Genomic DNA, 13,149 nt, shown 5'->3' with positions numbered 1-13,149 from the left:
ACCTCACATGTTTCTCCTCTTTCAGTGATCCTAGTCCTTTATCACTTGGTTGTCCAACACCTGAAAACATGTGCTTCAGATATCTTGGCTACTTTTATAGTTGTTTACATATGGAAGTAGTCTACTCTAGTTCCAGGTATTTAGCCAAAACTAGAAGCAGAAATTCATACTAATGGCTTTAAGAAATGCACTGCACTTCTACTTTATATATAAAGTAAAAAGAAAAATTTTTTTCCAAAATTCACAAGACAGATTTCTTGTAAATTGATTTTGAACTTAAACCCACCACTGAGTTCAAAACAACAAAATCTCATACACAAAAAAACTCTGTGCACCTTTGCTTCAACTCCCACACAAACAAACAATTTAAAATACAGATGTCTTCAACCAAAAAAAAAAAGAAAAAAGATACTAATAGGTCGACCACTATTGATTTACATGATTATCTCATACCTTATAGAGCTTGAGAATTGTTTTAATGCATTCATGCACAAACTTGGTCTGCTTCTGAAGGCTTCCACCATATAGTGCCACCAGTTCTTCATTGAAATTCACACTAAAGAAGTCAAAGTGGTACTTGAAGTCAATGTCTTCAGCTTTTCTAAGTGCAATAGAGCCAACAGAACGAACTGCAGAGGAAAAGGGTGAAGTGCACGTTAAACAAAAATGTTTAAAGTTTCATCTATTCTTGCTTCAAAGTCTCTTAACAAATAACTTTATCCCACATTCTGAATACAATCTATTTCAGGGTGACATCCTTAATAATATCAATTTAGAAGAACAAGCCAACTTAGCAACTGTATGTCTTGTCCTGTAAATTTTTTTAAATTAAATATAAAGTGAATGGTTCATTCATTCTCTACCTGCTTCCCCTTCAGTAGGGGCAACAACAGCTAAAAGGGAGGGAAGGATTCCTTGAAGGATAAGAAATAGGAATTTTGTCACACTTGAGGATTTTAAGAATGAGAAAATTCCTATAAGAAACGTCTGCTCATTACAGCTTATCACAGTGGTTTAAATACTCATGCATGATTTGTCTCTTTTTCTTACACATGACATCCAATCATCAGTAAATCCTGTCATGCTCTACCTTCTAAATATACCCCTAATCAAGGCTTCTAACCATTTCCACCACCACCTTCCTAATCCAAGCACCATCATCTCATGCCTGAACTACTAATAGTTTCCTAAATAGTGTCTCTGCTTCTACTGTTTTAGGCTTTTTTAAAGTCTATATATATATATATATATATATATATATATATATATACACACACACAACTTTTTTTAAGTTGTTGGTCTCTTAATTTCAAATTTAATTCCCATTTCCTGCATTTGTATTCTCTAGGTTTTGGGTTAGCAAACAAAACAGCTGTTTGCCACTCCATTTTTTTTAACATATATAATTCACGTACCATACAACTCATTGTGTAAAGTGCACAATTCAATAATATTTTGTATAGTCACAGGACTGTATCATTTCTGCAATCTAACTTCAGACATTTCTTAATCACCCCCAAAAGGAAACCCTGTACTCATTAGCAGTTACTCCTCATTCCTCTTCTCCTCCTAATTCCTAGAAAGCACTAATATCTATGTATGTGTATGTATATGTATGTGTGTGTGTGAGTATAAATATATCTGAATCACTTGCTAAACACTTGAAACTAACACAACATTGTAAATCAACTATACTTCAATTTAAAAAAAAGATACCTAAGATTAAAAAAAAGTAAGTTATTTTTACTAGATTAAAAAAAACCTAAAAACCCAATGTTAAGTGGAAGAAGCCAGACAAAGAGCAATACATAGAGTAATTACATTTATAGTGCAAAGGTTAAAAATAGCCCCAAATAAGTAGACTGTATTAGAGATGCATACTTAGATGCGAAAACTATAAACAAAGTCAAGAAAATGACTACCTTAAAGTTAGGATTATGGCTTTATCTAGAGGGAAGGGAGAAAGTTTTAATCAGAAAGGGGCACATGGGGGTTTCCACAGTGCTGGCAACCATGTACTTCTTGACTTGGGTTTTGGTTCCATGGGTATTCACTTTATAATCATTTTTAACTGAATAGCTATATTCTATGCATTTCTCTGAATATGTGTTATATTTCAAATACAATGATTAAATTTAAAAAATCTGAGTATATCACTTCCTACCCAAACCCTCCAATAGTTTCCCATCACACTTAGATCAAAATTCCTCCACAGCTTTTATGACAGAGCCTGTGGCTACTTTTCCATCCTCACCTCTTTTCACTTTTTCTAGTCTCAGTGGCCTTGAATGCACCAAGCATGTTCCTGCCTCTGGGTCTTCCCTCAAATAGTCACATACCTCAGTCCCTTGTTACAATTCAAGCCTCCACTCAAAATCTCATTTCCTCATACCAGCCTTCCCTGGCCACATCACCTAAGCTTTCTCCCTTACTCTGGTTTATTTTTCTTTCTAACTTTTAACATTACTGGCATACTAATATCTAGAATATTTAGAAAACTGCCTAACATCTAGAATACTGCCTGGCTCATAGTAAGTACCCCATAAATATTTGCTAGCTAAATAGACACACATGTTAGTAATTATACTAAATGTTAAAATAATCCTATTATCACTATGTAAAATACACCATTTAATAACAAAAAAGAGCAGATTTTAGATGAAATTACTTCTAGATTGCTTGACTGTTAGGCCAGAAATAACTACTGTATTTCAATTTGGAATCTGTACACATAACTTCCCTACCCCCCATCTTTCCGTATTTCCCTCAGTATTTCTAGATCTAATTTAAATAGCTCCAAAAGAAAAAAACTATCTCCCTTCTTGTTTTGCATAACATAAACCACTCCAATCAATTCTTCTGGTTTTGTACCCTCCATTTCTAACATAAACCTCTTTCTTCTGCTGATTTCTAAATCCCTGTATCATCCATTTATCATCCCACTCCATCTTAACTTCTACTTACTCTTTGCAAAGTGGTTTTCAACTATTCTTTCTCATGTACTTCTCATGTGTACTTCTCTAAGACAAAATGTCATATACTTGTGTCTCCCAGTATGCCTGGCATGGTACTTAATACAGACTACGTGTCTGATAAATTCTTCAACTGAATTTCACAGCTTTCAAAATTTACTTTTGAGACTTACCTTGCTTATAACTTCCAGCATTACCAGGAAGAAAGAGAACAGGAATACCCGTTAAAGGGAGAACTTTGTGTTCTTCAGCATAGGATCCTTCTCCATAAAGATACAATTCATATGCAGGATAGCGTTTTGCCAGTTTCTTTGGAAGTTCTATTTTCTATAGGAAAAAAGCAATTTCACTTTAATCAGTTTTATTAATACAATTCAGCCTCACTGTACCCAATTCTGGATTATATAAATTTGAAATAGTACAATATAAAAATACTGATGATAAAACTATACTTAATGCACAAGTTCTACTTTTAGTTTACACATATGAAGAATCAGTCTTGAATTATGTGAGTTTTAAACCATGCAGTCTTCAAAAAAGCATAAAATGGGACTACTTGAAATTCTAACAAATACAAATTACTCAAAATAGCTACTGACAAGAAAAAACACTGGTTTATGTCAGCAAGTTCCAAGTTAACATAATTGAAAATGCATTTAATTTAGTATCAGTTATCAATTATACTTAGAAATGATAAAAGCTTTCCATTATCAAATCAATTCTGTTTTGCTATTTTAAACTGTTTTACAATGTCTCTCTCCTTTTACTCAGGCCCAACTATATACTCCAAGCTGTTACATCATTCAAAGGAAAGCAAGTTTGTTTTATAATGCAGCTTTCTGACCTCTCAACTTAATATGCTTGACCTACAATGTACTTAACAAATTCATCTGAACCTTACAGCCATGTCTTGGTCAAGACATGTACACTCTCCTCACCATAAACATTCCAATGAATTAGCATCTGTTTCAGTTTTCATGGACCTGGTGCATTGTTTGTCAGCAAGCCTAAAACTACTCTGCAATTCATATTATTGTATACCAAATGAGCAAGTAATTCACATAACATTTCTTTCAACAAAACATAAATGAAGTCTTGATGTCATCCCCAAAAGGTAGGCATCTATAAAAGTGGTAGTAAAGTATAAGCTCTTCTTCTGCTCCTCTTTTTTCCTAAGGGATAGAGATCATTAAAAATGAAACCAGTTACACTGAACAGTAGATTTTACTTAAGTAGACATCAATAGATTTAATGATCTAGCGGTAATGTACGTGTGCTTGGTAAAAACTTTACTGAATGAATTTTGCAAATTGTAAATGGGTAATTACTGAAAAAAAATCACTGTTCTAAAAAGCATAATCCTGATCATTCAAGCAAATTCCTGAATATGCCTTTGAGGACAGTACCATAAACAGCTTGTGCCTATACCACATGAAAACATCTTTAGAGATTGTGAACTTACTGTTTAAGATATGAGCAACTTTATCTCCTCAAATATTCAAAAATACAGAGATATCAACCCCACTATCTGCTTTATATGTGTATATGTACTTCAACTCAAATTAGCCCCAATATTAATTATACATAGTAAATAATCAAAAATAAAAATGTCATATTTTGTTTCTTTAGATACCAGTTAAACAAAAAGAAAATATGAGAACAAGGGAACAGTTATCTTAACTCCTCTCAATTTAGTACACCATTTGACACAGCAGTACATGCATATTAGATCACCATTCTTTTTATGACAGTAACTAAACAAAGCTGTGAACTAGTTGAAAATTAACTCAGAACAGGAACTATCAAATATATCGAAAAAGAAATCCTTAATTGTCCAGAAACAGAAAAACAAGCAGAAGAATATTATGCAATATATTTCATAATCTACTATTATAAAAGTAATTTTATAGCGAGACAATGTACATTTAAAAATATGAATGTATATAATATGGAGTACAAAAAAGTACAAAGATGGAAAAAAGAGGTAGAACAAAAATAAAAGTGGGAATTATCAGCAATGACAAAACTGCATTTCCACCAGAATTCAAGTTGGGAGTGAGTGGCAGGAAAAGACAGGAAGGGTATTGACTAGATAAGGACAGAAAAGATGTAGGCATACAGAAAGGATGATGATGAAAAAGACAGAAGAGGGTCAAGGGGTTTAAAAAGAAAACATTTATAATAACGGGACTGCAATATATTTTAAATTATTTTATACTAATTATTTTAAATGAGAACCTTCTTCCCAAAAAAGACTAATAATCCATAGTCCATACTGCTGTCAAGAAATAACCTTGTTAAAACATACACCTTGTGTGTTTCCTCACTGCACACACAGATGATAAACGCTTGAGAGGTCCTTTAAAACCTGGCTCTAATTATTCTTACCTACTTCCTTATAATTTACACATGCCATATTTTAAAATTTTTAATATGCTCCAAAATTCAAGATTCAACATGGTATATACTGAAAAGGCTCTCCTACCCCTCGTTCATTAGTCATAGATTCCCCACCCAGAAGGCAACCAATGTTAGCAGCTTCTGCTTCCTGAAAATATCCTACATATATACAAATACAAGCAAATGTGTTTTAGGTTATTTCTTCTTTTTTACATAAATGATAACATACTATAAATACTACTTATGGAATGTATCCTGCGGCCTCCCACCTTCACAAATGCTATTCTTTATTTCTGCAATGTTCTTGTTCCTGCACTTTGTGAACTATATCCATATCCTCCATTGCCCAGAGCACAACCTCTTCTGTATAGCCTTTGACTACCCAAGACGAACACGGCTGCTCTCTTCTGTGAAGAGCCTTGTACACACTCTCTTACAGAGAAATTATAACATTTACCACATTATATTTTACCTATCCATTTCACTCCTTGTCTTCCCCTTTGTATTTTAAAGACATAAATTTAAAGGCACAAGGTCTGATTCATCTCTAATTCCCTCTCACCTATACCTAGTATTTTGAATATACCTACACAGAGAAGTTATTAAATAAATGATATGCTAAACAAACATCACACTTAATAACAAAATATATGATTCATATTTCCCAGTATCAACATTTCCTTTCAGAGAGCAACTGCCAGGTCACATATATAAAGAGAACCAAACAAATTATTGTATGAAAAAACACAACAGATGTTTTCTTCTCGAATTCTACAATTTGCCTAAAACTGTTTCCTACCAAATAAAAGCTCTGCCTTACTGTCATAATAAGGCAAGAAGCTTTAAAGGATAATGTGTATTTGCCTTGTAGGTTTGTGAGATGTTCAATTAACTCTGAATAAGTGAACCTAGGAAAACCAAAGGTAGAGGATAAATAGAGACAATCAATTTAAAATTCAAAACAATTTTTACAGTTTCAAATTCCTGTCCCACATTTTATTTTTAAAATGGAGAATAAAACCGAACATGTTTTAACTAACCATTCAAGTGCCTCTAAGATTCTGCTAAAGAATGTGCAAACACAGTAAAAAAGAAGAAAAGCATCAGGAAAGAGAGGAAAACCCAACAACCAGGACATCCCATATGCTGGATATCAACCTATGAACAATGAGGTCTTACTATATAAAATAAAATTAAAAGCAATAAAAAAATATGTTTAGAACACTTCTAACAAACCATTGGATCTTAACAGAATGATGCCAATTATCCAGAAATCTCACTTATTATATTCAAAATGACTCATTTCTATAGGCAGTTTTTAACTGTGTTTGTAAAATAAAGCAACCTAGTGTGCACAATAAAAGGAGTAGACTACAAATACTGTAGTGAATAAACACATCATAAAAATATTTACTGAACATGTGTATCAAAAACTCCTGCCACTGTAATATTACTGTACTAACATAGTAACAGAAGTGTAAAACCTCAAAACAGCAAAAATAACTAAATAAGACTATTCGACAACAAAAACCCAAATAACTCTTTTGCATTAGCTACACTAATTTTCTGTGTCTTTCCAGGCAATTTTATGACGCACGAAATGCATCTGTGAGGTCCATATGCTTTGTTCTCAATACTAAGTGATTTCTATTACTGCAAATATTAAAACAGTTTCAATAATTGTGGGTAATCTAAAAATTAATGGGACTTAGTACTGTATTGTTCCAAAATGATTTTATTTTAACCAAACTCTTCAATGCAGTACAAAACTTAAATGACCTACTTCAATCTACTGGGAGTTTCCTAATTATTAAACCATAGAAAAATGAAAGGAGATTATAAGGGCTCTATTTTCAGTTTTTTTAAAAATCTAAACTAAAACCCCACATATTTAACTATATGTAGACTCTGATAAACATAAACCAGCATATTCATTTAGAAATTAAAAGACAACAGTAATATGTTAAAATCTGCTCCTTCAATAGCATCTGGTATCAAATGCTTCCACTTCCTTAAAAGCACTGATGCAAAACCAAGGTAAAGATCTCAAAACAAATGAAATCTAAATTCGAATTCTGCCCATGGGAAAGGACACTCTTCAGCAATTTAAACCTTAAGTAGTTTTAAGATCTAAATTACAGGAGGATAATCAAATAATATGCTCCTCCATAATTACCTGTACACAGAAACAATCAGGATCTGCATCCTTCACCTCAAAGAATAAATCTGCTATGGTTTTAAATGCATTTATAAATATGTACTACAGTATATACACTTTTTACGGCAGGGAGGTATTACAATATATATTGCATAATTAGGAAATGCATTTAGAAAGAAGAATCACTCGGGAGAAATTTCTTTGGACGGTCGTGCAATCTGTTACCATCTCTTTTTACAGCTGGTCATGAATGAAATTCTAGAGTCTAGGATGCTGAACTGATAAAGCAATTGTGATTGAAAATATCCAAAATGAAACGAAAGAGGTGGGGACGGAGTGAGGGAGAGAAAGAAGGGCCGGTCTCTCTTAAACTGCAAACACACTGAGAAGACAAAAATAACACCATGAAATTTTTGTATGCCACTGGTAAGGGGTGACACGCATCAACACTGGATGCACGCACACGCACCCACCCACGACCTACGGAACAGGAGGTTCCGCAAAACGGTCACAGGAGGGAACTGCGCCAGTTCCCCATTTATTTACTTATCAGGCTAGCCTTTCACACAGAGGTAAACCCCTGAAGTCTCTAAGGGAACCCTGGCAACTATCTAGCCAAGACACGCTCTGCAGGAGCTCGGTTCCTTTCCGGAAAAGCGCGAGCTGACGCGCAAACCACTAGGCTGGAGGGGAAAAAATTCGGCGCGTGGGAAGCAAAGGAGAGCCGGGGGCACCTGTTCAGGCAGGAAGGCGGGGAGGATGGGGTTTGGGTTTGGGGAGAAGGACTGGGGCTGCGTCTCTGGGGATGAGGGGCGTTGGGCCCGGCCCTTCTGAAGACCCTGCGCTTGGGATCTGGGGCCGGGAAGGGGGCGGAGGGGCCGGGGAGCAACCTCGGGGCGGGGGGGGGCTGGAAGGATGCTCGGGGAACCATCTATCAAACACCCCGCCGCGAAGAGAGGACACAAAGGGCAGGAGGAGGGGGCCGCGGGGTCTTGCGGGGCGAAGAAGGCAGAGACGAGGTTGGGCTGAGGGGGCGGGAGAGGCGCGGGGAGCCGAGGCAGAGGAAACGCACCGAAGGGCCAGGCTGGAGGGGCCCGAGCCTCGGAGCGCCCAGCGACAGCAGCGCGGAACCTCACCTGATACTCCGGATACTCAAACATGTAGCTCATACTGCACTTGTTTTCCTCAAAGCCGAAGAAGACGTCCCACAGCCCCAAGGTCGCCATGAAGACCATGAGGGCGTAAAACGCCAGGTTCCAGAGATTGACAGAGTGGAGGAACATGGTGCCTGTGCTGCCGCCACCGCGGGGCCCCCAGCCCTAGGCAGAAGGAGCCGAGGAACGCCCGCCGCTCGCGCGGGAGCAAGCCGGAACAGCGCGCGCCTGCGTGGACGCCCGGCCTGCTCGCGCGCCCGCCGCGCAGTGCGCCTGCGCGCAGCCTGCGGCGTCTCGCAGGGAGAGCGGAGGCGGCGTTGGCTGCTGGAGCGCGAATCTGAGCCCGGAGAAAGGATAGAGCGTAGCGGGCTGGGTTGGAGGATGAGGGGAGGGTGGGGAGGGCGCGAGGAAAAGGAAGAGGAGGGAAGGGCAATGAGAGGCAGGCTGGACGGAAAGAAGACGGGGACTAGCGAGGGAGGGGCGGGAGTCCTGGAGGCGAGGAGAGGGAAGGGCTGGGGGTGGACGTCGGGTGGGAGAGGGAGAGGCGATTAATGATGGTGAGCTGACCGCGAGTGGGGACATCAGAGCCCGGGGACCATCAGCTGTCACGTCGCGAACACCTCGCCCTGCGCAGTTTAAAAAGCCTGACGGTTCAATTTCGAAACGCCTCAGGCTTCCGCAATTTCAGTTCTCCCAGCGGTGGTGGAGCACATTCACAGCTCTCTGGAGCAGTTAGTTTAAACAGGGAACAAATGGCTTTTTCTGTCCCTCTTTGACCGCCGACGTCGGCCCAGTAGGTAACAGCGCTTAAAAGCACTGGCTCATAAAAAATCACCAGCAGATCGACAGGATTCCGGTCTTGGTATAAGATGAAAGCCTGAATCACAAAAAGCATCGTTATTTAAGTAACGTTACCAAATTTTTCCATTAACACTGATGCTACCGATAGGTATCTGCGTGATCATTTTGTCGCTGACTTACCTTACTCCCCAGAACCTCACCTCTTTGGAAATTGGTTCCACATTAGCAATAACATGTGGAGGCAAGTTCGCTTAAGCTTCCACTCAGACTCCGTCAAGTGACTTAATTCATTTAGAGGAATTTCGGTTTGGCAGCTCAAAAACCATTCATAACCACGTATAGCAGCTTCAAAACATTGAAATGTTAGGAGTTAGAAAGACACAAGTAGCTACTTTAGTTAGTAGCACCCTCTAAAGCTGACCCAACAGCAGATGGGAGTGGGTGGGTGTGGGGGGGGTGTAGCTGACTGCAGAATACAATTATTTTTGGCATTGAATTTCATTTCCCTTGGGTTGATTTTCTGGTAATTTTTCTGTGCAGAGGAAGTTTGGTTATGATACATAAAATCAATTTTAATACTAAAAGAAAGGTTATAGTTTATCTCATACGATACTGTGATGTTCAGGTATGAGAGCACCTGGTGGTGTGGAGTGGAATTAGGGAGGAGTTTGTGCAGGGCGTGAAGAGTTACTTGGGAAAGGATTTAAACTATACATTAAAAAGGGAATACTCAATAGTCTGAGATCTCGAGACGATGACAGGCAGGATGTCTGCTCCTCTCTTCCCACGTAGCATATCATGATTGGCACAAATAAACCGAGGGTGAAGCTACACGCTCATCTGTTTATCCCAGTGCTGCTTAAACTTAATGTACCTGTGAGTCACTTGGAGATTCTGTTTCAAAAAGCAGTTTCTGATTCAGTCGTGGCAACCTGCTGCTTGATTGTCCACTCAGAAAGGAGTGAGAGAGAGACTCAATGGATTCTATCTTTGTAATCGTTCTATCACTGTCTTTTTACTTTCTTTTTTCCTATTATTATCCCCTTCCTGGCTTCACTTCATATCTAACCTAACCTACAGCATCACTTAGCCACCCTCTGCCAGTGCTGGTCAACTTCCTGAACTCTTGTCTTTCGATCCTACTCTGCTTATAAACATCCAACCCTGGGTCGATATAGTCTGGCTCTGAGCTCTGACACCAATGTATCTGAGCACTGCTGGAGAAAATGACACAGTCATTTGAACCACCGTTCAGAAATACTTTTCTATGTTTCATGTCAACTCCCTCTCCTAGTCCTTGAGCCACCTCTTTTTAGACTGCCTACACCATCTTTTAGCCTATTATCAGTACATAATTTTATCCTCATATTCATATTCACAGAGATGATTTTGATTTTCAAGTGTACATACTGCCAACTCTTCATTTCCAAGTTCATTATCTCCATCCGGTCCTAATTCAATTAATACATCTGAAATGCTTGGAACAATACCTGGCACATAGTAAGCATTATTATTGTTATTACAATGTTGTGAGAGGACATCAAAAGCAAATTCCTCTAGTTGTGTTTTAGTTCCTAATTCCCTCCTTTCTCTTCAGGAAGTTAGTTCTATCAAATTAAAATCTCTGTCAGTCTCTCCGATTCTCTCTCCCTTGAAGCATATAAGTATGTTTAGATCTTATTTTTTCTTCCAGTTTTGAGATATAATTGACATAGCAATTTTGAGTTTAAGGTGTACAGCATAATTATTTAACTTACATACATCATGAAATGATTTCCACAATAAGTTTGTGAACATCCATCATCTCATATAGATACTAAATTATAGAAAGAGAAAAAAAATTTTTCCTTGTTAAGAGAACTCAGGATTTACTCTCTTAACTTTCATGGATAACATACAGCAGTGTTAATTACATTTATCATGTTGTACATCATATCCCTAGTACTTATTTATAACTGGAAGTTTGTACCTTTTGACTACCTTTGTCCAATTCCCCCTTCCTCTACCCCAGCCTCTGGTAACCACAAATCTGGTCTCTTTTCCTATGATTTTATCTGTTTTTGAAGTATAATTGACCTACAACACTATGTTAGTTCCTGATGTACAACATAGTGTGGATATTTCTATGTATTTCAAAGTGATCACCATAAGTCTAGTTACTGTTTATCACCATACAAAGACATTATGTTATTGACTATATTATATTCCCCACACTGTACATTTTATACCTATGACTCTTTTTTTTTGGGGGGGGTACACCAGGTTCAATCATCTGTTTTTATACACATATCCCCGTATTCCCTCCCTTCCTTGACTCCCCCCCCTCGAGTCCCCTCACCCTCCCTGCCCCAGTCCTCTAAGGCATCTTCCATCCTCGAGTTGGACTCCCTTTGTTATACAACAACTTCCCACTGACTATTTTACAGTTGGTAGTATATATATGTCTGTGCTACTCTCTCGCTTCGTCTCAGTTTCCCCTTCACCCCCCGCCCCCTCGCATACCTCGAGTTCTCCAGTCCATTCTCTGTATCTGCATCCTTGTTCTTGTCACTGAGTTCATCAGTACCATTTTTAGATTCCGTATATGTGAGTTAGCATACAATATTTGTCCTTCTCTTTCTGACTTACTTCACTATGTATGACAGATTGTAGTTCTATCCACCTCATGACATATAGCTCCATCTCATCCCTTTTTATAGCTGAGTAATATTCCATTGTAATATATATGCCACATCTTCTGTATCCATTCATTTGTTGATGGGCATTTCGGTTGCTTCCATGTCCTGGCTATTGTAAATAGTGCTGCAATAAACATTATGGTACAAGTTTCTTTTGGGATTATGGTTTTCTTTGGGTATATGCCCAGGAGTGGGATTACTGGATCATATGGTAGTTCTATTTGTAGTTTTTTAAGGAACCTCCAAATTGTTTTCCATAGTGGCTGTACCAACTTACATTCCCACCAACAGTGCAGGAGAGTTCCCTTTTCTCCACACCCTCTCCAACATTCGTGGTTTCCAGACTTTGTGATGATGGCCATTCTGATTGGTGTGAGGTGATACCTCATTGTGGCTTTGACTTGCATTTCTCTGATGATTAGTGATGTTGAGCATCTTTTCATGTGTGTGTTGGCCATCTGTATGTCTTCTTTGGAGAAATGTCTATTTAGGTCTTCCACCCATTTGTGGATTGGGTTATTTGCTTTTTTGGTATTAAGCTTCATGAGCTGCTTGTATATTTTGGAGGTTAATCCTTTGTCCGTTGTTTCATAGGCAATTATTTTTTCCCATTCTGAGGGTTGCCTTTTAGTCTTGTTTATGGTTTCTTTTGCTGTGCAAAAGCTTTTAAGTTTCATGAGGTCCCATTCATTTATTCTTGATTTTATTTCCATGATTCTAGGAGGTGGGTCAAAAAGGATGTTGCTTTGATGTATGTCATAGAGTGTTCTGCCTATGTTTTCCTCTAGGAGTTTTATAGTGTATGACTCATTTTTTTACCTGGAAGTTTGTACCTCTTAATCTCCCTCACCTGCTTCTCTCATCCTTGCACCCCTTCTCCCCTCTGGCAACCACTTGTTTGTTCTCTGTAATTGTGATTCTGTGTTTTGTTGTTTGTTCTTTATTTTTTTAGGTTCTATATAAGTGAGATCATACAGTATTTGTCT

The 13,149-nt window shown here is 38.1% G+C and overlaps 1 protein-coding gene across 2 annotated transcripts in view; it reads right to left on the bottom strand.

Annotated features, from left to right (window-relative positions):
• PGAP1 (post-GPI attachment to proteins inositol deacylase 1) overlaps window positions 1-8,938 on the bottom strand; it is a 71,065-nt gene extending 62,127 nt beyond the window's left edge. Inside the window, exons 1-3 of one of the 2 annotated variants that reach the window (XR_009055075.1) lie at window positions 8,667-8,929; window positions 3,146-3,299; window positions 454-629 (exon numbers count right to left, since the gene is read on the bottom strand). Coding sequence is in view for 1 of the 2 variants with exons in the window: in XM_057745226.1 (XP_057601209.1) it covers window positions 454-629; window positions 3,146-3,299; window positions 8,667-8,813 (477 nt within the window). In the remaining variant the exon portion in view is untranslated. Of the gene's footprint in view, window positions 1-453; window positions 630-3,145; window positions 3,300-8,666 lie in introns of both variants that reach the window. The other variant, XM_057745226.1, reaches the window with a different exon arrangement.
• Window positions 8,939-13,149: the final 4,211 nt, after the last annotated feature.

Source organism: Hippopotamus amphibius, chromosome 8 (genome assembly GCF_030028045.1).
Source record: "Hippopotamus amphibius kiboko isolate mHipAmp2 chromosome 8, mHipAmp2.hap2, whole genome shotgun sequence".
Taxonomy (NCBI): Eukaryota; Metazoa; Chordata; class Mammalia; order Artiodactyla; family Hippopotamidae; genus Hippopotamus; species Hippopotamus amphibius.
This window is presented reverse-complemented; position numbering and strand designations above follow the sequence as displayed.